This window comes from Coregonus clupeaformis, unplaced genomic scaffold (assembly GCF_020615455.1).
Source record: "Coregonus clupeaformis isolate EN_2021a unplaced genomic scaffold, ASM2061545v1 scaf0698, whole genome shotgun sequence".
NCBI classification, from domain to species: Eukaryota; Metazoa; Chordata; class Actinopteri; order Salmoniformes; family Salmonidae; genus Coregonus; species Coregonus clupeaformis.
Window position 1 is genome coordinate 6,957 of NW_025534153.1, and position 27,170 is coordinate 34,126.

A 27,170-nucleotide genomic window follows, 5' to 3' on the forward strand; every position below is an offset into this window, starting at 1 on the left:
GATCTCTCTGTACTTTGCTCCGTTCATCTTTCTCTCGATCCTGACTAGTCTCCCAGTCCCTGGCGCTGAAAAACATCTCCGCAGCATGATGCTGCCACCACCATGCTCCACCGTAGGGATGGTGTCAGGATTCCTCCAGACGTGACGCTTGGCATTCATGCCAAAGAGTTCAATCATGGTTTCATCAGACCAGAGAATTTTGTTTCCCATGGCCTGAAAGTCCTTTAAGTGCCTTTTGGCAAACTCCAAGCGGGCTGTCATGTGCCTTTTACTGAGGAGTTGCTTCCGTCTGGCCACTTTACCATAAAGGCCTGATTGGTGGAATGCTGCAGAGATGGCTGTCCTTCTGGAAGGTTCTCCCATCTCCACAGAGGAACTCTGGAGCTCTGTCAGAGTGACCATCAGGTTCTTGGTCACCTCCCTGACCAAGGCCCTTCTCCCCCGATTGCTCAGTTTGGCCGGGCGGCCAGCTCAAGGAAGAGTCTTGGTGGTTCCAAACTTCTTCCATTTAAGAATGATGGAGGCCACTGTGTTCTTGGGGACCTTCAATGCTGCAGAAATGTTTTGGTACCCTTCCCAAATCTGTGCCTCGACACAATCCTGTCTCGGAGCTCTACGGACAATTCCTTCGACCTCATGGTTTGGTTTTTGCTCTGACATGCACTGTCAACTGTGGGACCTTATATAGACAGGTGTGTGCCTTTCCAAATGATGTCTAATAGAATTTACCACAGGTGTACTCCAATCAAGTTGTAGATACATCTCAAGGATGATCAATACTTATGTAAATAACGTATAAATTAGTATTTTTTTTTACATTTGCAAAACTTTCGAAAAACCTGTTTTCTCTTTGTCATTATGGGGTATTGTGTGTAGATTGATGAGGATAAAAAATTTTTAAATCCATTTTACAACAAGGCAGTAACATAACAAAATGTGGAAAAAGGGAAGGGGTCTGAATACTTCCCGAATGCACTGTACTTTGTACCCCTCATTCACGCAAGTATTTCCTTTATTTTGGTAGTTACCTGTATGTACGCACCACAATAAAATCCCTTAAAATGTCATAAATATGCAGGTTCTCAGGGTCCGCAAAAGAATGGTGATAGACTCACCCACTCGTCTTCAGTAACTCTTTCCCATTCTATCCAATGTGTTTCTGTTTCACTAGCCATGCTATAGGAGCCCAGACACTGTGGAGGTAAGTGGGGCAGAACAGTAGTAGACTGCTCTGTGAGCCTTTAGATCCACAGGCTGGAGGAGGAGCCACATACAGTGTTGTGGTGGACATGCAATAGAGAGAGAAGCACACTCTAAAGCATGGCTCTTCTCAGGCTGCGGATGGCGACCCCCCAAACCTTGTGTCCCCTCCCTGGTTCCCATATCTGGAGCAGGGTCCTGACCACACTGCCGTGGTCCTCAGCTCAGAGCCAACGGCCAGTACCCTGGGTGCGCCGCCGTCTCTTCTTACAGATGTAGTAGATAGGAAAGGCCACGAGACCTGAGGAGAGAGCAGAGCAGGAGAGAACAGGCAGGTTAGTATGAGCAGGAACTAAGCTCAGGGAAATGACTGACAGTTAATGCAAGCAAATTAAGTGACACCTCTCACAAGGAAGTGTTAACAGTATTGGTGGTCGATCAAGGAAATACTTTAATAATCTCAATACTGTTCTGTTGTTCGCACTAAGAACATGTTACCTTTGAAATGCGGACACACATAACAGTAAAGATAATTTGTGAGTGGGATTAGAAAGTGACTGTCAACAGCTTTACATCAGTGTGTCATCCTCCCATCGCCCAGTGTAGCAGTGCTATCTGAAGTGGACAAGCAGACACTTAGCCGCTTCTATCAATTTTCACCAAAACACAGGTGGCCTTCTCCAGCACACCACAGCCATTGAACAAGTAGAGTCACACAACATACCTGACCCAAGGGAAAGTAACACATTTTAGATTATACAGTGGGGGAAAAAAGTATTTAGTCAGCCACCAATTGTGCAAGTTCTCCCACTTAAAAATATGAGAGAGGCCTGTAATTTTCATCATAGGTACACGTCAACTATGACAGACAAATTGAGGAAAAAAAATCCAGAAAATCACATTGTAGGATTTTTAATGAATTTATTTGCAAATTATGGTGGAAAATAAGTATTTGGTCACCTACAAACAAGCAACATTTCTGTCTCTCACAGACCTGTAACTTCTTCTTTAAGAGGCTCCTCTGTCCTCCACTCATTACCTGTATTAATGGCACCTGTTTGAACTTGTTATCAGTATAAAAGACACCTGTCCACAACCTCAAATAGTCACACTCCAAACTCCACTATGGCCAAGACCAAAGAGCTGTCAAAGGACACCAGAAACAAAATTGTAGACCTGCACCAGGCTGGGAAGACTGAATCTGCAATAGGTAAGCAGCTTGGTTTGAAGAAATCAACTGTGGGAGCAATTATTAGGAAATGGAAGACATACAAGACCACTGATAATCTCCCTCGATCTGGGGCTCCACGCAAGATCTCACCCCGTGGGGTCAAAATGATCACAGAACCACACGGGGGGATCTAGTTAATGACCTGCAGAGAGCTGGGACCAAAGTAACAAAGCCTACCATCAGTAACACACTACGCCGCCAGGGACTCAAATCCTGCAGTGCCAGACGTGTCCCCCTGCTTAAGCCAGTACATGTCCAGGCCCGTCTGAAGTTTGCTAGAGTGCATTTGGATGATCCAGAAGAGGATTGGGAGAATGTCATATGGTCAGATGAAACCAAAATAGAACTTATTGGTAAAAACTCAACTCGTCGTGTTTGGAGGACAAATAATGCTGAGTTGCATCCAAAGGACACCATACCTACTGTGAAGCATGGGGGTGGAAACATCATGCTTTGGGGCTGCTTTTCTGCAAAGGGACCAGGACGACTGATCCGTGTAAAGGAAAGAATGAATGGGGCCATGTATCGTGAGATTTTGAGTGAAAACCTCCTTCCATCAGCAAGGGCATTGAAGATGAAACGTGGCTGGGTCTTTCAGCATGACAATGATCCCAAACACATCGCCCGGGCAACGAAGGAGTGGCTTCGTAAGAAGCATTTCAAGGTCCTGGAGTGGCCTAGCCAGTCTCCAGATCTCAACCCCATTGAAAATCTTTGGAGGGAGTTGAAAGTCCGTGTTGCCCAGCGACAGCCCCAAAACATCACTGCTCTAGAGATCTGCATGGAGGAATGGGCCAAAATACCAGCAACAGTGTGTGAAAACCTTGTGAAGACTTACAGAAAACGTTTGACCTGTGTCATTGCCAACAAAGGGTATATAACGAAGTATTGAGAAACTTTTGTCATTGACCAAATACTTATTTTCCACCATAATTTGCAAATAAATTCATTAAAAATCCTACAATGTGATTTTCTGGATTTCTTTTCCTCATTTTGTCTGTCATAGTTGACGTATACCTATGATGAAAATTACAGGCCTCTCTCATCTTTTTAAGTGGGAGAACCTGCACAATTGGTGGCTGACTAAATACTTTTTTCCCCCACTGTATCTCTAAAGCACCAGTGGTTATGTAATGTTTCATGTTGTTATCGAGGGATTAAAAGAGCAGGATTAAAACAGTGGGTAATTGCAGTGGTTTCATGTTATAACAGGATGTAACATTGCTTACCTATGACCAGGGATACTGCACTGACCACCACCACCAGGACTATGACAACAGGGGCCACCACCACTTTACTCACTGGAATGGGAGGGAGACAAAGAGACAACACAGATATGCATAAGGGTAGGACAAGTACACACATGAAAAAGCATTGGGAGGCCAGGGCAGTTTGGAATAGCACCTTCGCACATAGCACATTAACATTTTCAACAGGTTATCAAAGAGGTACTGCGCCATTACAGTACACCCAACCTAAATGATAGGTGCTCTGACTGCAGCTCTGTGTCTGTCGTTCCCTCAGGGCCTTGTGTAGTGCCTCAGCTGTTGCTCCCTAAGTGGGATTAGCTAAAGTTAGTCAGAGGCCAGCAGGGTGCCAATGGAAACATCTGACACACACTAACGGTGGGCTAATGTGTCCATCAGAGGGGCTACAACACCCCGTCTACCTCCCATTAAAACACTCCGCTGCCTGCTCCCATTCTCATGGGATCAAAACAGCCACTAAATCAAAACAGCCACTAGCGAGTTAAAGGACTACGGTTTAGATAATTCACATGTTTGATTTCATTGGCAAGGCTGTTAAAACATGAGAATGGGAGCAGGCAGCGGAGTGTTTTAATGGGAGGTAGACGGGGTGTTGTAGCCCCTCTGATGGACACATTAGCCCACCGTTAGTGTGTGTCAGATGTTTCCATTGGCACCCTGCTGGCCTCTGACTAACTTTAGCTAATCCCACTCAGGGAGCAACAGCTGAGGCACTACACAAGGCCCTGAGGGAACGACAGACACAGAGCTGCAGTCAGAGCACCTATCAGAGAACAGGAGCGCTGTTCCCTATTCTCACACAGCAGGCAGGGTCACAGAGACATGCGTCATCTCAGATAAGGAAGTTCTGCTGATAAGGGTCATGCAAATCATCCACTGTGGTGGCTACTACAGTATACCGTTATTGTTCCGACTTCAGAGCCGTGACAAATTACAATGCAAACTTTTAGCATAGGCACTAGACGTATTGTGAAAATGGGTTGTGAAAGAGTCATGTCTGCAGCATCAAGCTAGTACATGCTGTTTTGATCATCTTCATTATTGTGTGAATTGATTAAGAAGATGAAAGGCCACCCACATGGTAATTGAAGTTTCCTCGTCGCCCCCCGCCTATCTATCTCTCTGAGTCTGACCACAGAGACCAAGGAGGAAAGTCATGGGCAGTGTAATGACTGAATTCTAAAGGGAGGCAGAAGGACTGTAAAACTACAGCTGCTAATCAGAGCATATTTTTAAATCAGCCCTTAAGGGCCTAGTCTAAGTATAGTTGTCATATTGTCAGAGGGTACTGATTGCCTGCTTGTCTAATAATATTAACCATGAAAGGTTATGGGAATCCCAAAATATCCCCTCTATAAAGGGTTTAAGGGCCTCTGGGGCCCGGGCTGAGGCTGGGCAGACTCACCACACACGGACCCCCGGACCAGCCGGCGGAGGTGGGGCTTCTCAGGGAGGTAGCGGTACTTGCAGCCGAACACGCTGAGGTTGGACGTGTGATCCCCGAAGAATCGCAGGTGGCGGTACTTCTCTCCACAGCGGTAGCAGAAGTTGGTGTTGCACTGGGTGCAGTTCATATGATCGCAGCCCTCTGTCCTCTGAATGTGGATCTTGGGAGAGCGACATATAAAAGCTTTATAGAGCATTCATGAAGTCATAAGTCGTTGTTAGTTTAAAGTTGGACCCTAATTTCTGCACAAATTATTAACTATAATTAACAATCACTAGATTATCAGTCAGCTCAATGCAGGTATTTCCAGAATATAAGTATTTTGGTTTGGTTCGAAATCGAGGGAAAATAATGGAACATTTTGTCCTGATATCTGAGCATCACTCAACCCCTTTCCCATCACTCAACCCCTTTCCCTGACTCATGCTGACTGACATTCCATTGAGAGGAGAGTGCTGCCATGGACATACAGCCAGCTAGTAGTCCACATCTCAGTGACAGTTCCTTCCAATACCTAGATGAATTAGCACTCTCACTGTGTATGAAAGAAAGAGCTGACGTGGCTTAGTAAATCTAATTTGGTATTGACTTTCTGCCAAGGACTCCGTCTTATGACTTCCTGGAATGCTTCATTTCCAGCCATTGTTACAAGGGGGGGGAGAAATCTCTCTCTCTCTCTCTCTCTCTCTCTCTCTCTCAAACATATCTTCAATCATCTTTTGTTATTGACATACAACACTGGAGAGAACAGTCGGCCCTGTCTCCACCTGCCCAGTGAAGTGAACACCCTTTAGGAACATGTGAACAAAAAAAAATGCATGCACGCATGACTGTAAGTCGCTTTGGATAAAAGCGTCTGCTAAATGGCATATTATTATTATTGTAACTGTGAACCACAATCTTCCTCCAGTAGCTATGTTATCTAGCAAGGTTTGCTATTTTTCTCCACTCTCCTGGCCCTGTCACCCACCTTGCAGCGGGGGCACTTCTGGGCGTTCCTCTGGCCGTGCTCAATGATACTAGCCCAGTGACGCAGCAGCTTGTCCCCTTTCCTGTAGTCCCGGCACTTCAGGCCCTCATGCCAGGGGGCATGGCATTTGAAGCACCACACAAACTGGCACTTCATGCACTGGATCTGCAGAGGCATAGACATGTGATTGGCTAGATAGATGCACGGCGTATAAGAGGCATAGACGTGATTGGCTAGATAGATGCATGGCGTATAAGAAGCATAGATGTGGTGAGAAGAACTGAACTGCCTGCATGGACTAAAACCTCCCTCATTAATGATACATGAAGAAGCACTTTGTCCATGATTAAAAAAACCTCAACATTTTCAGAAGAATTACAAACTGCAGAGGCCCTGTACTCACCTTTTACTTGTGCTCAGTCCTGCTGTATAATATCTGATCTCAGAACAGTATAGGCCCTCTCTCTCACCTTATATTTGTGCTCTGCCCTGCTGGGGGTACGTCCTTTCAGCGAGGTGAACTGGCTGCACTGGGGACAGGGTTTGGTGCTAGAGTCAATCTGGCTTAGCTCCAGGAAGTATTTGTATTTGGCTACTTCCTCACTGCCCAGGTGGGACACCACCAGGCTCTCCTCCAGGTAACCACTGCACTCCGTGATGGGGCACACTATGTCCGCTCTGCCCACCCTGACCTGGGGCAGACATAGACATAACACAGGGATCAATAGAGAGAGATGTGGTTCATGATCTACTCTACAGAATGCTTTATGACAATTGAGGATAAACAAATAATATGAGACAGTGGTCGTACGTTGCATACAAACACAATGCCATTGGCCCTAGATCCGGTAATAAAATATTGTCAATACATTTAGCTACTGGATTGCATGTGTGTTATGTAGGTGAAGGGTAAACAGAACACATAAGCAAATACTACAGTGTACAGTACAGAACATACATTTCCTGGGTGGTACTGTACAAGGCAAAGTTCTTTACCAAAAGGTGATTGGTACGATCTGTTGTTACCCTAATCCCCCTATAAGAGATACTGTGTTGCGTGAGAGAACGTGCCTTGGAAGGCTTCCATGAACAACTAGTGAATTCACAAGTCATTTCAATCATTTTGCAGACACCCTTATCCAGAGCAACTTACAGGAGCTATTAAGTGCCTTGCTCAAGGGCACAACAACAGATTTTTTTCAACTAGTCGGCTGGGGAACCTTTCGGTTCCTGGCCCAATGCTCTTAACTGCTAGGCTACCTGACGCTCCATAGACATAACACTACTACAACAGTGGAAAACTACAGAGGGAAAAGGGCCCAGTATGCCCAGTGAGAGTCTTAGCATTAGCTTCATGAGTACACCCCACCACCACTTCTCCCCCTCCCATGTAGAGCTCCAGGACTCCCTTGCTCCAGGCACAGTGGGTCCCCTCCAGGGTGCTCCTCCCAGGGCATGGTGCAGACAGACGGGCAGGCCCAGGCCGCCCAGAGGATTAGCATAGTGCTGCTGATCTGAGCTGAGTAATCCCCTCCTGGCTGGGCCTGTAGTACATGTCCATACAGTAGACTAGAGAGTGATGCAGCACAGCTCTGGGGTAATGCCCAGCAGACTGAGCAGACTCCTTTCACTATGACAGCCTGGCCTCTGGCCCTATGGACCCTGCTCCTGCACTGTAAAACATTCTTGTTGTTTTGACAGTATTATACAATAAAACTAACAGTAAAGTACAATTTAATTATTTACAGAAAATTGCCATAAATGACAATGCAGTCTTGATGATTTTAGGCGTAAATGTTAAATCATACCATAAATGGTTGCATGGTATTGTTGTTTCTGGCTCATGCCAAATCTTTTCAGTCTCCTGAGGGGGAAAAGGCGTTGTCGTGCCTTCTTCACGACTTTCTTGGTGTGTTTGGACCATGATAGTTTGTTGGTGATGTGGACACCAAGGAATTTGAAACTCTCGACCCGCTCCACTACAGCCCCGTCGATGTGAATGAGGGCGTGTTCGGCCCTCCTTTTCCTGTAGTCCACGATCATCTCCTTTGTCTTGCTCACATTGAGGGAGAGGTTGTTGTCCTGGCACCAAACTGCCAGGTCTCTGACCTCCTCCCTATAGGCTGTCTCATCGTTGTCGGTAATCAGGCCTACCACGTTGTGTCGTCAGCAAACTTAATGATGGTGTTGGAGTCGTGCTTGGCCACGCAGTCGTCGGTGAACAGGGAGTACCCCTGAAGGGGCCCCCGTGTTGAGAATCAGCGTGGCAGATGTGTTGTTGCCTACCCTTACCACCTGGAGGCGACCCGTCAGGAAGTCCAGGATCCAGTTGCAGAGGGAGGTGTTTAGTCCCAGGGTCCTTAGCTTAGTGATGAGCGTTGTGGGCACTATGGTGTTGAACGCTGAGCTGTACTCAATTAACAGCATTCTCACATAGGTGTTCCTTTTGTCCAGGTGGGAAAGGGCAATGTGGAGTGCGATTGAGATTGCGTAATCTGTGGATCTGTTGGGGCGGTATGCGAATTGGAGTGGGTCTAGGGTTTCCGGGATGATGGTGTTGATGTGAGCCATGACCAGCCTTTCAAAGCACTTCATGGCTACCTATGTGAGTGCTACGGGGAGGTAGTCATTTAGGCAGGTTACCTTCGCTTTCTTGGGCACAGGGACTATGGTGGTCTGCTTGAAACATATAGGTATTACAGACTCGTTCAGGGAGAGGTTCAAAATGTCAGTGAAGACGCTTGCCAGTTGGTCAGCGCATGCTCTGAGTACACGTCCTGGTAATCCGTCTGGCCTCGCGGCCTTGTGAATGTTGACTTGTTTAAAGGTCTTGCTCACATCGGCTATGGAGAGTGTGATCACACAGTCGCCCGGAACAGCTGGTGCTCTCATACATGCTTCAGTGTTGCTTGCCTTGAAGCGAGCATAAAAGGCATTTAGCCCGTCTGGCAGGCTCGCGTCACTGGGAAGCTCGCGGCAGGGTTTCCCTTTGTAGTCCGTAATAGTTTGCAAGTCCTGCCACATCCGACGAGCGTCAGAGCCAGTGTAGTAGGATTCAATCCTAGTCCTGTATTGACGCTTTGCCTGTTTGATTGTTCGTCTGACGGCATAGCGTGATCACACTCTTCATCTATATTCTTCGTAGCTATATTCCACAAACCGATGCTGGCACTAAGACATCACTCAATGAACTGTATACGGCCATAAGCAAACAGAAAAACGCTCATCCAGCGGCGGCGCTCCTAGTGGCCGGGGACTTTAATGCAGGGAAACTTAAAACCGTTTTACCTCATTTCTACCAGCATGTTAAATGTGCAAACAGAGGGAAAACAACTCTCGACCACCTTTACTCCACACACAGAGACGCATACAAAGCTCTCCCTTGCCCTCCATTTGGAAAATCTGACCATAATTATATCCTCCTGATTCCTGCTTTCAAGCAAAAACTAAAGCAGGAAGCACCAGTGACTCGGTTAATAAAAAAAGTGGTCAGATGAAGCAGATGCTAAGCTACAGGACTGTTTTGCTAGCACAGACTGGAATATGTTCCGGGATCCTTCCGATGGCATTGAGGAGTACACCACATCAGTCACTGGCTTCATCAATACATCAATAAGTGCATCAATGATGTCGTCCCCACAGTGACCGTACGTACATACCCCAACCAGAAGCCATGGATTACAGGCAACATCCGCACTGAGCTAAAGGGTAGAGCTGCCGCTTTCAAGGAGCGGGACTCTAACCCGGAAGCTTATAAGAAATCCCGCTATTCCCTCTGACGAACCATCAAACAGGCAACGCGTCAATACAGGACTAAGATCGAATCGTACTACACCCGCTCCAACGCTCGTCGGATGTGGCAGGGCTTGCAAACTATTACAGACTACAAATGGAAGCACAGCCGCGAGCTGCCCAGTGACACAAGCCTACCAGACGAGCTAAATTACTTCTTTGCTCGCTTCGAGGCAAGTAACACTGAAACATGCATGAGAGCATCAGCTGTTCCGGATGACTGTGTGATCACGCTCTCTGTAGCCGATGTGAGTAAGACCTTTAAACAGGTCAACATTCACAAGGCTGCAGGGCCAGACGGATTACCAGGACGTGTACTCCGAGCATGCGCTGACCAACTGGCAAGTGTCTTCACTGACATTTTCAACCTCTCCCTGTCTGAGTCTGTAATCCCAACATGTTTCAAGCAGACCACCATAGTTCCTGTGCCCAAGAACACTAAGGTAACCTGCCTAAATGACTACAGACCCGTAGCACTCACGTCTGTAGCCATGAAGTGCTTTGAAAGGCTGGTCATGGCTCACATCAACACCATTATCCCAGAAACCCTAGACCCACTCCAATTTGCATATCGCCCCAACAGATCCACAGATTATGCAATCTCTATTGCGCTCCACACTGCCCTTTCACACCTGGACAAAAGGAACACCTATGTGAGAATGCTATTCATTGACTACAGCTCAGCGTTCAACACCATAGTGCCCTCAAAGCTCATCACTAAGCTAAGGACCCTGGGACTAAACACCTCCCTCTGCAACTGGATCCTGGACTTCCTGACGGGCCGCCCCCAGGTGGTATGGGTAGGTAACAACACATCCGACACGCTGATCCTCAACACGGGGGCCCCTCAGGTGTGCGTGCTCAGTCCCCTCCTGTACTCCCTGTTAACTCATGACTGCATGGCCATGCACGACTCCAACACCATCATTAAGTTTGCCGATGACACAACAGTGGTAGGCCTGATCACCGACAACAACGAGACAGCCTATAGGGAGGTCAGAGACCTAGCCGTGTGGGGCCAGGATAACAACCTCTCCCTCAACGTGATCAAGACAAAGGAGATGATCAGGTAGCACAGTTGGTAGAGCATGGCGCTTGCAACACCAGGGTTGTGGGATCGTTTCCCACGGGGGCCCAAAATATATGTACTCACTAACTGTAAGTCGCTCTGGATAAGAGCTTCTGCTAAAATGACTAAAATGTAAATGATTGTGGACTACAAGAAAAAGAAGAGGACCGAGCACGCCCCCATTCTCATCAACGAGGCTGTAGTGGAGCAGGTTGAGAGCTTCAAGTTCCTTGGTGTCCACATCACCAACAAACTAACATGGTCCAAGCACACCAAGACAGTCGTGAAGAGGGCACAACAAAACCTATTCCCCCTAAAGAGACTGAAAAGATTTGACATGGGTCCTCAGATCCTCAAAAGGTTCTACAGCTGCACCATCGAGAGCATCCTGACTGGTTGCATCACTGCCTGGTATGGCATCTCTGGGCCAAGCTTCCTGCCATCCAGGACCTCTATAACAGGCGGTGTCAGAGGAAGGCCCTAAAAATTGTCAAAGACTCCAGCCACCCTAGTCATAGACTGTTCTCTCTGCTACCACACGGCAAGCGGTACGGGAGCGCCAAGTCTAGGTCCAAGAGGCTTCTAAACAGCTTCTACCCCCAATCCATAAGACTCCTGAACATCTAATCAAATGCCTACCCAGACTATTTGCATTGCCCCCCCACCCCTCTTTTACGCTGCTGCTACTCTCTGTTTATTATCTATGCAATAATAACTCTACCTACATGTACATATTACCCCAATTACCTCGACTAACCGGTGCCCCCGCACATTGACTCGGTACCGGTACCCCCTGTATATAGCCTCGCTATTGTTATTTTTACTGCTGCTCTTTAATTATTTGTTACTTTTATTTTGTATTATTTTATATTGTATTTTTTGGTGATTTTTTTTGGTATTCTTTCTTAAAACTGCATTGTTGGTTAAGGGCTTGTAAGTAAGCATTTCACTGTAAGGTCTACACCTGTTGTATTCGGCCCATGTGACAAATAACATTTCATTTGATTTGATTTCATATAAGCGTCCGTATTAGTGTCCTGCTCTTTGAAAGCGGCAGCTCTAGCCTTTAGCTCGGTGCGGATGTTGCCTGTAATCCATGGCTTCTGGTTGGGATATGTACGTACGGTCACTGTGGGGACCAATGAAGCCGGTGATTGATGAAGCCGGTGATTGAGGTGGTATACTCCTCAATGCCATTGTATGTATCCCGGAACATATTCCGGTCTGTGTTGCAGCCGGCCGCGACTGGGAGACCCATGAGGCGACGCACAATTGGCCCAATGTCGTCCGGGTTAGGGGAGGGTTTGTCCGGCCCGGGATGTCCTTGTCCCATCACGCTGTAGCGACTCCTGTGGCGGGCCCGGGCGTATGCACGCTGACACGGTCGCCAGGTGTACGTTGTTTCCTCCGACACATTGATGTGGCTGGCTTCCGGCTTAAGCGTGCATTGTGTCAAGAAGCAGTGCGGCTTGGCGGGGTTGTGTTTCAGAGGACGCACAGCTCTCGACCTTCACCTCTCCTGAGTCTGTACGGGAGTTGCAGCGATGGGACAAGACTGTAACTACCAATTGGGATATGGCGAAATTGGGGAGTAAAGGGGGTAAAAAATATATATATTCCAGTCTGTGCTAGCAAAACAGTCCTGTAACGTAGCATCCGCGTCATCTGACTACTTCTGTATTGAGAGTCACTGGTACTTCCTGCTTTAGTTTTTGCTTGTAAGCAGGAATCAGGAGGATAGAATTATGGTAAAATTTTCCAAATGGAGGGCGAGGGAGAGCTTTGTACGCATCTCTGTGTGTGGAGTAAAGGTGGTCTAGAGTTTTTTTTCCTCTGGTTGCACGTGACATGCTGGTAGTAATTAGGTCAAACGGATTTAAGTTTGCCTGCATTAAAGTCCTCGGCCACTAGGAGCGCCACTTCTGGATGAACATTTTCTTGTTTGCTTATGGCCTTATACAGATCGTTGTGTATGGTCTTAGTGCCAGCGTCGGTTTGTGGTGGTAAATAGACGGCTATGAAAAATATAGATGAAAACTCTAGGTAGATAGTGTGGTCTACCGCTTATCATGAGGTACTCTACGTCAGGCGAGCAATACCTCGAGACTACCTTAATATTAGACATCGTGCACCAGCTGTTATTGACAAATAGACACACACCCCTACCCCTCGTCTTACCGGACGTAGCTGTTCTGTCCTGCCGATGCACGGAAAACCCAGCCAACTGTATATTATCCGTGTCGTCGTTAAGCCACGACTCGGTGAAACATAAGACATTACAGTTTTTAATGTCCCGTTAGTAGGATAGTCTCGAACGGAGCTCATCCAGTTTATTATCCAATGATTGCACGTTGGCCAATAGAACGAATGACGGGGATTTGGGCCTTGTCTGGGAGCAACAGTATATCCTTCGCATCAGACTCATTAAAGAAAACATCTTTGTCCAGTTCGAGGTGAGTAATCGCTGTTCTGATATCCAGAAGCTCTTTTCGGTTATAAGAGACGGTAGCATCAACATTATGTACAAAATAAGTTACAAACAATGAAAAAAAACACACAAAATTGCACAATTGGTTAGGAGCCCGTCAAACGGCAGCCATCAGCTCTGGCGCCATTATTAAATTACGGTAAAATACTGTACAATACAAACTCCATCTCTCCTCAATGAATTTAAATTAATTCATCCATTCATTCATTACAATTGCCATAATAAGATTACAGTAATGCACTGTAATGTTGTTTTATGGTAACTTACAGGCAGTCAGTTGCCTGTAAGTTACCATAAAAACAAAGGCCAAAAAGATTACAGTAACACTATTGGATACCGTAACATAATGTACAATTTTTACGGTAACATACAGGCAACTAGCTTCCTGTAAGTTACAGTAAAACCAACAGGAAATTGCTTACAGTGTGGCCCTGTACTCTCCTCAGGCCCAGGCTGTGCACTCTGTTCTGCTCTGGGGTTGCTCAACGCACCGCAGCAGCAGCTCAGCTATTGTTGTCCAATGAGCTCATATATGTTATCACATCAGAGGTTGGTGATCAGAACTACGTAGGCCTAAAGTGACAACAAGCAGAACGTTGTTTTGAGGTAGCTGATTGAAGACTTTCCTAGAAAGAGCAGTCACAGTGCAAGTGAGATGACAATCAGTGGGATATCAATAACACCCTGTGTTCTTTCTCAGAACCATGACATCAGCCAACTCCTGTGGAGTGGGGACCTCCATTTGACATTTTAGTCTTATCCAGAGCGACTTACAGTAGTGAGTGCATAAATTTTCGTACTGGTCCCCCGTGGGAATCGAACCCACAACCCTGGTGTTGCAAGCGCCATGCTCTACCAACTGAGCCACACGGGACCATTTGACTGGACAAAAGAACCCCTATTAACTAAACATGGGATAAGTGTCTTTTTAAAATTTCAGAATGGGTTCTTCTATTCATATTATGTCTAGTCCATTGTACTGTAACTAACCATGTATGGGCACCAGCATGATATATCTACTGTGTGTGTAAATAAAAGGAAGTGAATGTGTGGACAGTTTGTGTTGTGACTTGCACAGGGAAGTCTATCTTCTAAAGCTGCACAGACAAGGTCACAGGCTTAGGACTAGCTAGGCTGTGACGCTGATGAGACGAGACGGTCAGTAAGAGAGTTGCCACCTGTGAACGTAGTGCCCACTGACGAGGGCGTGAAGGAGTACCATAGGGCAACCCTGAGCACACCTCTACACCCATCAACCAGGCCACAGCACAGTGACCCTGACAGTCAACACAGCAGGGACACTGGAGCAGTGGCAAGGTGTGAAAAATATATATACTGTAACATCTCCATTCCCTTCTGCCCTCCAAGAGCAGTGGCCCTAGATTATACCAGGGCATACCATCTGTGGTCTAGTGGTGTGTGTGTGTGTGTGTGTGTGTCCACCTATTATAACTGTCCTGCTGCTTCAGAGCCAGAACAGAGGAGAAACTGTAGTCCACCACAGCCTCACAGAGAAATGAATGAGCGATCTCCGGGAGTGCGTTCTCATCCCTTTATTAGGTCAAATTTTAGCCCTGATTTCACTGATGACCAGAGGTTCAGATTAACTTTATCAGGCAGAACACTTCTGTCCTCAGGCTACAACATTGGCCCTGAGGTAGAGCTCTCTTTCGCACACGCGCACACACGTTATGTTCTTCTATCCTCGTGCGGACCTAAAATTCATTTATATTCTAAATCCTATTTCCCCTAATCCTAACCATAACCCAAACCTTAACCCATAACCCTAATTGTAACCCTAACCCCTAAGCTTAAAAAAACCTTTGTCCTCATGGGGACGTGGGAAATGTCCCCACGTGGGACACTTACTATCCTTGTGAGGACATTTGGGGATTTTAGGTCCCCAAAAGGATATAAGAACCAACACACACGCACATGTTATGCTCTTCTATCCTCGTGGGGACCTAAAATTCATTTTTATTCAAAATCCTATTTTCCCTAACACAAACCCTTACCATAACCCTAATCTTAACTCATAACCCTAACCCCTTACCCTAATTGTAACCCTAACCCCTAAGCTTAAAATAACCTTTGTCCTCACGGTGATGTGGGAAATGTCCCCACGCGGATAATTTTCCTTGTTTTATTATCCTTGTGGGAACATTTGGGGATTTTAGGTCCCCACAACGATAGAAGAACCAACACACACACACAGACACACATAGTGTTCAGCCTGAGCTGGTGGAACCAGCTTTAGTAGAGGAGCGACACATGATAAGGCTGGTACCATGATGGGCAGCAAGAAGCAACACAATGGATACTACCTGTGGTGGTGCCTTCCATAACTCCTTATGTTACTGACTGGAAGCTACATATACACAGAAGATCAGTGTCGGGTTGATCCATTTTTTGGGCTAAATCAGGCACCTGTCATACCAGTGTTAGTCAGTGTTATACTGTCTGTGTTAGTCATAATAGGATGTTATGACTAAGGGATTACTATTCTGTATCCATGCAAAAGCCAAGCGAATAACAATGTGCCTGGCCACACCTGCAATACAGTGAGATGTACTAAGAGGAACGTTTTCATATTCTCTGACAGAGCTGACAATCCAGTGGTACATCATCAAGCGCTGGGCAGGTCAGACGATATCAAACAAAGCATGTATGAGTCAGTGTGAGGGACAAAGACATGTGGCATCACACCAGATCTAGAGGGCAGGATAACATCCTTCCTGAATCCTGGCCTATCAAAGGGTCAGAACATTGCAATCATGCCAAGACTGACTGGCAGACAACTACTTATCAGCCTCTTATAGAGATTCATTGAGGCCTCTCTATTGAACACAATTAGACAGACTAAAGCGTTTCCTCTACAGCATAAAGACAGGGAGACAGATATAACGAGTCCCTTAATCAAAGGAAATAGGAAGTAATGATATGTTGTCACCTGAGTTGGAAGTTGACAATACATGGCTCGACTGTGATAGTGCTCAGAAAGCAAGGATAAACTAAGGACAGCCATGTGGCTATATTATATGAAGAATTAGCCATTTAAATTAGGCTTTTTAAAATACAGTGTATTTTTCGCACCCAAGACATGGTAAGGAGATTGAACTGGTGTGACAGTCATGTATTTCCATCCCTCTGATCTGGCAGCGTCACATGAATTAAGACCAGAGCACACAGCCTATTCATATCAGACTGGAAGACATGCAGGCTTTTGTAATCAGAATAAGACATAAAGACATTAAAAACAATGACAGTTTGAATCATTACAGGCAAACCAGCCGTCGGAAGTCCTCAAAGAAAAGAGGGAAAAGAATAGATACTGTAGGACAGGACTGAAGAGCTAGTAGGCATACTTCAAACCCACATCAGTTGAGACAGAACATTTACACCAGGGGTATTCAACCGGGGGTCCCTGGCCCCCTAGGGGTCCGCTGAAGTACGGCAGGGGAGGGGATAATGGATTTAGATTTTGTATTATTTCAATGTTTTTATGACTATCACTAAAAACAACAGAATACATTTATTTTGAAATATATACACCTACAGTAAGAGTAGAATCTCTTCTTTCTAATGATGCCAACTTTATTTCTCAACTACCAATATTGAGCCAATTACACACATTGTAGCCAGTTACACTCACTAGAGTATCTGACATAGGCTTTGAAAAAGCACCGGCGAATAGGCAACCAGTGAGGCAAGTGCCGCTGGCTGCTGGTAAGCTTTCTTGACTTGGACATACATTTTTGCTAATACATGGCTAACCTTTGTTTACGAAGCTAAACAGCTGCGCTTAGCGAAAATATGTTTGGAATTAACTTTCTTGATATCATTCACCTGATGATAAGACAGGAAATGTTTTGCTAACCTATGATGGGGATCCATGGGTTGCCGGTTTGCCTGGGAGGGGGTCCCTGGGTAAGAAAAGGTTGAAGACCCCTTACTTAGACCAATAACTTGACAAGATTTGGAGAGTAACTAGGCCTATTTTCCCACTGTGTTTCAGTGTTCATAAGATCCTCAGAACACAAAGCAAGGAAGGCCTTCAACTCTGAGTTGTATAATGTATACAGATCACTGGGAAAGTTTATAAACCAGTGCACACGTGTGATAGCATTTGAGCCTAAAAGAGCCAACAGCAAGTCCTCTAAAACGGGTTAATGCATAACAGACACGTGAACATGGAGGAAACTGGAGCTGTAGCAGTCCCTATCCTGACCCCGAGACAGATGAGTCAGTGACTAAATTGGATTTGAAAGCCAAGGAACAGTCTGCAATCTGATGCTACATGATGACAATAACAAGATCCCTCTAGGTCAATGGTCTTCAACAGGTCGATCGAGAGCTACCAGTAGCTTGCAGCCAACATACACTACATGACCAACAGTATGTGGACACCTGCTCATCGAACATCTCATTCCAAAATGATGGGCATTAATATGGAGTTGGTCCCCCCTTTGCTGCTATAACAGCCTCCACTCTTCTGGGAAGGTTTTCTACTAGATGTTGAAACATTGCTGCGGGGACTTGCTTCCATTCAGCCACAAGAGCATTAGTGAGGTCGGGCACTGATGTTGGGTGATTAGGCCTGGCTCGCAGTCAGCGTTCCAATTCATCCCAAAGTTGTTCGATGGGGTTGAGGTCAGGGCTCTGTGCAGGCCAGTCAAGTTCTTCCACACTGATCTCAACAAACAATTTCTGTATGGACCTCACTTTACGCACGGCCTTCCCCAAACTGCCACAAAGTTGGAAGCAAAGAATCATCTAGAATGTCACTGTATACAGTTGGCACTATGCATTCGGGCAGGTAATAATAAATAATAATAATAATATGCCATTTAGCAGACGCTTTCATCCAAAGCGACTTACAGTCATGCGTGCATACATTATTAATTTTTTTGTGTATGGGTGGTCCCGGGGATCGCACCCACTACCTTGGCGTTACAAGCGCCATGCTCTATCAGCTGAGCTACAGAGGATCACGGTAGCATTCTCCTGGCACCTGCCAAACCCAGATTTGTCCATTGGACTGCCAGATGGTGAAGCGTGATTCATCACTCCAGAGAGTGTGTTTCCACTGCTCCAGAGTCCAATGGTTGCGAGCTTTATACCTCTCCAGCCAACGCTTGGCATTGCACATGGTGATATTAGACTTGAGTGCGGCTGCTCGGCCATGGAAACCCATTTCATGAAGCTCCAGACAAACAGTTCTTGTGCTGACGTTGCTTCCAGAGGCAGATGCGCAATTAAAGGGGAATTACAGTCAAAAAATCTTCCAGACCTAAAAAACATTTTCTTCTGATGTGATTTAAGCATTGACATGGACTCAGAACATCCAGGGTGCTCTGAGGTACCGGAACACATTGACAAAAAATGTGTCAAACACAACGTAGCAGCCAAGTAGCCTACTATCTATGGTGGTGAAAAAGACAGCACTCTCCAAGGTGCTAATTAAGACACTCTTAAAGGGAGTGCTCCTAATCTCAGCTTGTTACCTGTATAAAAGACACCTGTCCACAGAAGCAACCAATCAATCAGATTCCAAACTCTCCACCATGACCAAGACCAAAGAGCTCTCCAAGGATGTCAGGGACAGGATTGTAGACCTAAACAAGGCTGGAATGGGCTACAAGACCATCGCCAAGCAGCTTGGTGAGAAGGTGACAACAGTTGGTGTGATTATTCGCAAATGGAAGAAACACAAAAGAACTGTCAATCTCCCTCGGCCTGGGGCTCCATGCAAGATCTCACCTCGTAGAGTTGCAATGATCATGAGAACGGTGAGGAATCAGCCCAGAACTACACGGGAAGATCTTGTCAATGATCTCAAGGCAGCTGGGACCATATTCACCAAGAAAACAATTGGTACTGAAATCCTGCAGCGCCCGCAAGGTCCCCCTGCTCAAGAAAGCACATATACAGGCCCGTCTGAAGTATGCCATTGAACATCTAAATGATTCAGAGGAGAACTGGGTGAAAGTGTTGTGGTCAGATGAGACCAACATCGAGCTCTTTGGCATCAACTCAACTCGCCGTGTTTGGAAGAGGAGGAATGCTGCCTATAACCCCAAGAACACCACCCCCACCGTCAAACATGGAGGTGGAAACATTATGCTTTGGGGGTGTTTTTCTGCTAAGGGGACAGGACAACTTCACCGCATCAAAGGGACGATGGACGGGCCATGTACCGTCAAATCTTGAGTGAGAACCTCCTTCCCTCAGCCAGGGCATTGAAAATGGATCGTGGATGGGTATTCCAGCATGACAATGACCCAAAACACACGGCCAAGGCAACAAAGGAGTGGCTCAAGAAGAAGCACATTAAGGTCCTGGAGTGGCCTAGCCAGTCTCCAGACCTTAATCCCATAGAAAATCTGTGGAGGGAGCTGAAGGTTCGAGTTGCCAAACGTCAGCCTCGAAACCTTAATGACTTGGAGAAGATCTGCAAAGAGGAGTGGGACAAAATCCCTCCTGAGATGTGTGCAAACCTGGTGGCCAACTACAAGAAACGTCTGACGTCTGTGATTGCCAACAAGGATTTTGCCACCAAGTACTAAGTCATGTTTTGCAGAGGGGTCAAATACTGGTTTCCCTCATTAAAATGCAAATCAATTCATAACATTTTTGACATGAGTTTTTCTGGATTTTTTTGTTGTTATTCTGTCTCTCACTGTTCAAATAAACCTACCATTAAAATTATAGACTGATCATGTCTTTGTCAGTGGGCAAACGTACAAAATCAGCAGGGGATCAAATCCTTTTTCCCTCACTGTACTTGAGTATAACTGCAGGTCTTACATAAGTCCGAATTTCTGATAGCCTAATTTTCTAGACATCAACGTACAGCAACATTTTTAGATGACACTGCAGAACACCCACCATATGCACACATACTCAACTGTGGGGCTTACAAGACCCGAATTTCATATAATTTTCAAGACATCAATGTAGCAATAGAACAAATATCACAATATCGGAATATAACTTCAAATTAAAGAAATCAATGTAGGCTACAGCAGAACACACATATGAGAATATATAGGCCTCCTGCCTATGTGATAATATGAAGCACAAATACAGATTACAAACTTGTTCTCTGCTGTGAAGAACACTAAGATAACCTGCCTAAATGACTACCGACCCGTAGCACTCACGTCTGTAGCCATGAAGTGCTTTGAAAGGCTGGTCATGGCTCACATCAACATCATTATCCCAGAAACCCTCATCACTAAGCTAAGGACCCTGGGACTAAATACCTCCCTCGGCAACTGGATTCTGGACTTCCTGACAGGCCGCCCCCAGGTGGTAAGGGTAGGTAACAACACATCTGTCACGCTGATCTTCAACAAGGGGGCCCCTCAGGGGTGCGTGCTCAGTCCCCTCCTGTACTCCCTGTTCACCCATGACTGCATGGCCAGGCACGACTCCAACAGCATCATTAATTTTGCAGACGACACAACAGTGGTCGGCATGATCACCGACAACGATTACACAGCCTATAGTGAGGAGGTCAGAGACCTGGTCGTGTGGTGCCAGGATAACAACCTCTCACTCAACATTATCAAGACAAAGGAGATGATTGTGGACTACAGGAAAAAAAAGAGGACTGAGCACGCCCAGGGGCAAACTACCCGCCCTCCAGGACACCTACAGCACCCGATGTCACAGGAAGGCCAAAAAGATCATCAAGGACATCAAACACCCGAGCCACTGCCTGTTCACCCCGCTATCATCCAGAAGGTGAGGTCAGTACAGGTGCATCAAAGCTGGGACCGAGAGAATGAAAAACAGCTTCTATCTCAAGGCCATCAGACTGTTAAATAGCCATCACTAGCACATTAGAGGCTGCTGCTGCCTATTGAAATGACTGGTCACTTCAAGAAATGGAACACTAGCCACTTTAATAATGTGGACATATCTTGCATTACTCATCTCATATGTATATACTGTATTCTATAATATTCTACTGTATCTTAGTCCATGCCACTCTGTCATTTCTTGTCCATATATGTATATATTCTTAATTCCATTCCTTACTTAGATTTGTGTGTATTGGGTATATGTTGTGAAATTGTTAGATATTACTTGATAGATATTACTGCACTGTAGGAGCTAGAAGCACAAGCATTTCGCTGCACACGCAATTACATCTGCTAAACACGTGTATGTGACAAATAAAATTAGATTTGATTCTCATCGACGGGGCTGTAGTGGAACAGGTTGAGAGCTTCAAGTTCCTTGGTGTTCACATCACCAACAAACTATCATGGGTCCAAACACACCAAGACAGTCGTGAAGAGGGCACGACAAAGCCTATTCCCCCTCAGGAGACTGAAAAGATTTGGTATGGGTCCTCAGATCCTCAAAAAGTTATACAGCTGCACCATCGAGAGCATCCTGACTGGTTGCATCACTGCCTGGTGTGGCAACTGCTCGGCCTCAGACCGCAAGGCACTACAGAGGGTAGTGCGGTACGGCCCAGTCCATCACTGGGGCCAAGCTTCCTGCCATCCAGGACCTCTATACCAGGTGGTGTCAGAGGAAGGCCCTCAAAATTGTCAAAGACTCCAGCCACCCTAGTCATAGACTGTTCTCTCTGCTACCGCACGGCAAGCGGTACAGAAGCGCCAAGTCTAGGTCCAAAAGGCATCTTAACAGCTTCTACACCCAAGCCATAAGACTCCTGAACAGATAATCATGGCTACCCGGACTATTTGCTTTGTACCCCCACCCCATCTTTTTACGCTGCTGCTACTCTGTTAATTACCAAATGTGCCTTGGTTCAGGCATGTTTTTCTGAGGGCTCTTTGTTTTTGTTTTTTTGTTTTTTTACGATGTTAATTTACTGTTCATTCCACCCATTCTTTTGTTAGTCTAACCCTTCCAGTCGTTTCTAGACCCAACCTCCCTACCTTTTTGCATGTTGTACAGCCCAGCTTTGAATTCTGCATGACAAGCCAGGGGTTATACGTTTGCTTGTTCTTGAACTGCAAATTGCACCTGCTCCGAGCACTTCGTCGGTGGATGCACTGCCCCCCTCCCCCCCAGCTCGATTCACCATCTTTCTCTGGATTTTTGGACTTGAAAAATGGATCTGGCTCAAATTAAGTACTGAGTATATTGACAGAAAACATTGTGTACTACTTTCTCTTGTGCGCTAAGGACCCGGGGAAGAGTTGCAGGGGAGAGGAAAAGAGAATAATGTGCCTACTTGAAAGCCATATTTCTTTGTTGTTGCTCGCGACATGTTTAATTTTTTTTAAGTAGCTCTCATGCTAGAAAAGGTTGGCGACCCCTGCTCTAGGTGGGCAACTGACGTTGTCTTCAGAGAGAATAAACTGCAGCACGCAGCCTCTTGTGGAAGAGCGGCGTGATTTCACTAGGTTCTACAGAGACAGAGCTCTGTGATTAAGCTTTCAATTAAAGCCACACACACACACAACCTGTCTCCATCCCTCCCTCCGCTGCTGCCATCAGCCGTGAGGAAAGACAACAATCAGCACACCCACCACACTCAGACAACAAATCTATTTCGCATGCAGTCAGTAGTTCCCTGATGTTACAATATCTTTAGTCACCCTACATTTGTTTTTCTAATCTACAGCCTCCCTATCCATGCAAACCAACCACAGACACCACACACTGGTTATCTGTGTTAGACATCCATAGAAACTGTATACAAGCTCACAATCATTCCACACCTAATTAAAGGATAGACAGAGACACTGTCTGATACATTCTCTGGGAAATACCTCGCATATCCTTTCACTTTACACTCAGTAGCACAGAGTTAGGCCTAGTTATCGTGTTGAATTCCACAGTGCAGCACAGTCGCAGATTGTTCCTTGTGAGAGGAGTCAGTTGGCTCAGAAAGCAGGAAGCACATGACTTCCCTAAACAAGGATAACAATGGCAGAGGCAGCACTGTTACAACACAATGGGTTATCCCTTCCATCCCAGCTCTCCAAGCAGCCCAGCAAAATACTGACATATAGGCCTAACACTAAGATGGGAAAGTGTTCAACCTGTTCATTTATCACTATACTAGCCTACATCCCAATTACTTGGCTCTCTTCCAGGCTGCAGCAGGAGACAGACCATATGACTGGGTCTACCTCAGGTAGTTGATCACATGGTGCACAGTGTAATACTAGACCCCAGTGCTCTCCCTGCAGACTGCCCCAGCAGGTGTTCATCCTAGTGGTAACTGAGCACATGGACCAGGGCTCCCATTGGGTTCATTCAGTAGGACACAGCAAGCCAGCTGTCTACAGACCACAAAATCTGCACCCAGATACACTATTGACATGCCAAATGAGCTGGGGATGATCTTACATTAACCCAAAGCAATCCAATGGGCATAAACATACATTTGTGTTGTGAAAACAAAAAGTAATCATAACAGGTAGGCCTACAAGTGCCATATATATAGGCCCAATCTTTTTCTGTGTCAATGTGTCTATTGAGCACACACACACACACACACACACACATCCAGAAGGCTTGATAACATAGATAACATAGAAAACATATGATGCTGGAGACAGCTTTCGGTGAATTGGGATACCAAGCCTTTACCTGTGAACTGATGTATATTTTCAGGCATTCCTCACAGACAACCTTCTTGCAACAATGTAACGGTTTATTGTGCTTGTTGTCCAGACAGATGCGACATGCCAAGACAACTGATACATTGTAATCCCCGTTGTAAAAGTTGCTCAGAGTTCTAGGATCGATCGGGTTCGGTAGAGTGTCTGGATCGGGGACGGTGTGGCGGCCCAGTTCCAAATTGCTCTGCTGCCGCAAATCTGTGGATTGCTCTGTAGCGACGTTTGATGTTGACGGAGTCATCGCCCCATTATATTGGTGTTCTCCGGTATTGTCAGCTGGTTTCCTGTAGTTATCGTTTGCAATACAGTATACGGTACAGTAAACATGTTCCTTTAACTGTACGACATCGTCGTCAGCCCTGCTACTTTCACAATATTCGTCAGAATCTGTTACATCAACTTCATCCAAATCGGATGACGTTAATCCCTCTATGTGATCTGCGATTTGCTCTTTTCCATCATTCGTTTCACTACCACTTGACTTTTCAAGGTCCACACAATCAATTCGTTCATTTAAAACAATTTCTACCATGGCATCCTCTGTGTCTTTTTGGTCATCTGCTGAATTGTTATTGAAATTCGTAGGGGATCTCGTAGTCCCGAAATTCCTCCTTAAAATATCCACTGCAGTCGGTTTTCTGAAACGGTATCCCTCAACATTTTCTTTACTACCCGTCCTCTCAACCCTGTGTTTGTGCGTCTCCAATAACCGTCACCGGCTAGTGTTAGGATCTTTCTTTCCCTGACATCTTGAATAAAATCTGTGCCTGATGTCTCAACTTTATCAAGCATTTTTGATGGATTGCAGACTGTCTCTTCGTCATATCTGCTGACAAAACTCGGGTTTTTAAACATTCAAAGAAATGTGTTCATCTTCCATTCCCAAAGTATAACTCCCCATGCACGCTCTGCCTCTCCTCCAACTCCAGATACTAACAAAACAAAACAAAACCCAAGTAGGCTGTATTTCTGCTTCCGGGTCTGCGTGTAGGAAAAAATAAATCCGTAAAGTTGTAGCTGTTTGTGAAATAACAGCGCATTGTCGATCAAAAAAAGCAAGAAGTTAGAGTCAGACGCATATCCATCTATTACGGTTAAACAACTTTAATAACGCAGTCTCTCTCTGGGGATCCCTGGACGTTTGCCTGCCCAGCAACAGGCTACCTCCAACCAAGTTAGAATCAATATAGCACTGTATGACCTGTAATTTACGCGCATTGCCCACAAAGGGCACATCAAATCTATGGACGCACCTCATACAAGTGATGACGGCAACCTTTTTATTCTACAAAGTGAGAAACACCTTAAGTCAAGTGTTTGGGAAAAAATACTGTATATCAATTATAATATCCATATTTGGTGAGATTATAGTAAATTCTACCATTACTGTTTTCAATTTCAATAGTCTGGCTGCTAGACACTGTCAATAAAACAATGGAAATTCAAAATCAGAAAGTTATGGCATTTCGTTTCACAACTGACTATATTTTTTCAATGTATGTATTTGCCATGGGGGTTTAACCTTCAGCTAATAATTGTTTAGATATGAATCTACAGTATTCTCAGCATAACACTGAAATATCATCAGCAATGTTGTTTGGGTCAAGTGGCACACTGACAGTAGAGTCAACAGTAGAGGGTAGGACAGTCGTGGTCAAAAGTTTTGAGAATTACACAAGTATTGTTCTTCACAAAGTTCGTTGCTTCAGTGTTATGAGATATTTTTGTCAGATGTTACTATGGTATACTGAAGTATAATTACAAGCATTCTATAAGTGTCAAAGGCTTTTATTGACAATTACATTAAGTTTATGCAAAGAGTCAATATTTGCAGTGTTGACCCTTCTTTTTCAAGACCTCTGCAATCCACCCTGGCATGCTGTCAATTAACTTCTGGACCACATCCTGACTGATGGCAGCCCATTCTTGCATAATTAATGCTTGGAGTTTATTTTGTGGGTTTTTGTTTGTCCACCCGCCTCTTGAGGATCGACCACAAGTTCTCAATGGGATTAAGGTCTGGGGAGTTTCCTGGCCATGGACCCAAAATGTCGATGTTTTGTTCCCCGAGCCACTTACAGTGAGGGAAAAATGTATTTGATCCCCTGCTGATTTTGTACGTTTGCCCACTGACAAAGAAATGATCAGTCTATAATTTTAATGGTAGGTTTATTTGAACAGTGAGAGACAGAATAACAACAACAAAATCCAGAAAAACACATGTCAAAAATGTTATAAATTGATTTGCATTTTAATGAGGGAAATAAGTATTTGACCCCCTCTCAATCAGAAAGATTTCTGGCTCCCAGGTGTCTTTTATACAGGTAAGGAGTTGAGATTAGGAGCACACTCTTAAAGAGAGTGTTCCTAATCTCAGCTTGTTACCTGTATAAAAGACACCTGTCCACAGAAGCAACCAATCAATCAGATTCCAAACTCTCCACCATGGCCAAGACCAAAGAGCTCTCCAAGGATGTCAGGGACAAGATTGTAGACATACACAAGGCTGGAATGGGCTACAAGACCATCGCCAAGCAGCTTGGTGAGAAGGTGACAACAGTTGGTGCGATTATTCGCAAATGGAAGAAACACAAAAGAACTGTCAATCTCCCTCGGCCTGGGGCTCCATGCAAGATCTCACCTCGTGGAGTTGCAATGATCATGAGAACGGTGAGGAATCAGCCCAGAACCACACTGGGGATCTTGTCAATGATCTCAAGGCAGCTGGGACCATAGTCACCAAGAAAACAATTGGTAACACACTACGCCGTGAAGGACTGAAATCCTGCAGCGCCCGCAAGGTCCCCCTGCTCAAGAAACCACATATACAGGCCCATCTGAAGTTTGCCAATGAACATCTGAATGATTCAGAGGAGAACTGGGTGAAAGTGTTGTGGTCAGATGAGACCAAAATCGAGCTCTTTGGCATCAGCTCAACTCGCCGTGTTTGGAGGAGGAGGAATGCTGCCTATGACCCCAAGAACACCATCCCCATCGTCAAACATGGAGGTGGAAACATTATGCTTTGGGGGTGTTTTTCTGCTAAGGGGACAGGACAACTTCACCGCATCAAAGGGATGATGGAC

The 27,170-nt window shown here is 45.5% G+C and overlaps 1 protein-coding gene across 1 annotated transcript; it reads right to left on the reverse strand.

Moving 5' to 3' along the window:
* Positions 1 to 1,402: 1,402 nt before the first annotated feature.
* Positions 1,403 to 25,134, reverse strand: LOC121552677 (probable E3 ubiquitin-protein ligase RNF217). The gene is made up of 6 exons (XM_041865687.1): positions 24,053 to 25,134; positions 6,587 to 6,808; positions 6,117 to 6,281; positions 5,105 to 5,306; positions 3,661 to 3,732; positions 1,403 to 1,501 (listed from the first exon to the last, which is right to left on the reverse strand). Exons 1-6 carry the CDS (start codon positions 24,614 to 24,616, stop codon positions 1,425 to 1,427), a joined length of 1,302 nt encoding a protein of 433 aa, XP_041721621.1. The 5' UTR covers positions 24,617 to 25,134; the 3' UTR covers positions 1,403 to 1,424.
* Positions 25,135 to 27,170: the final 2,036 nt, after the last annotated feature.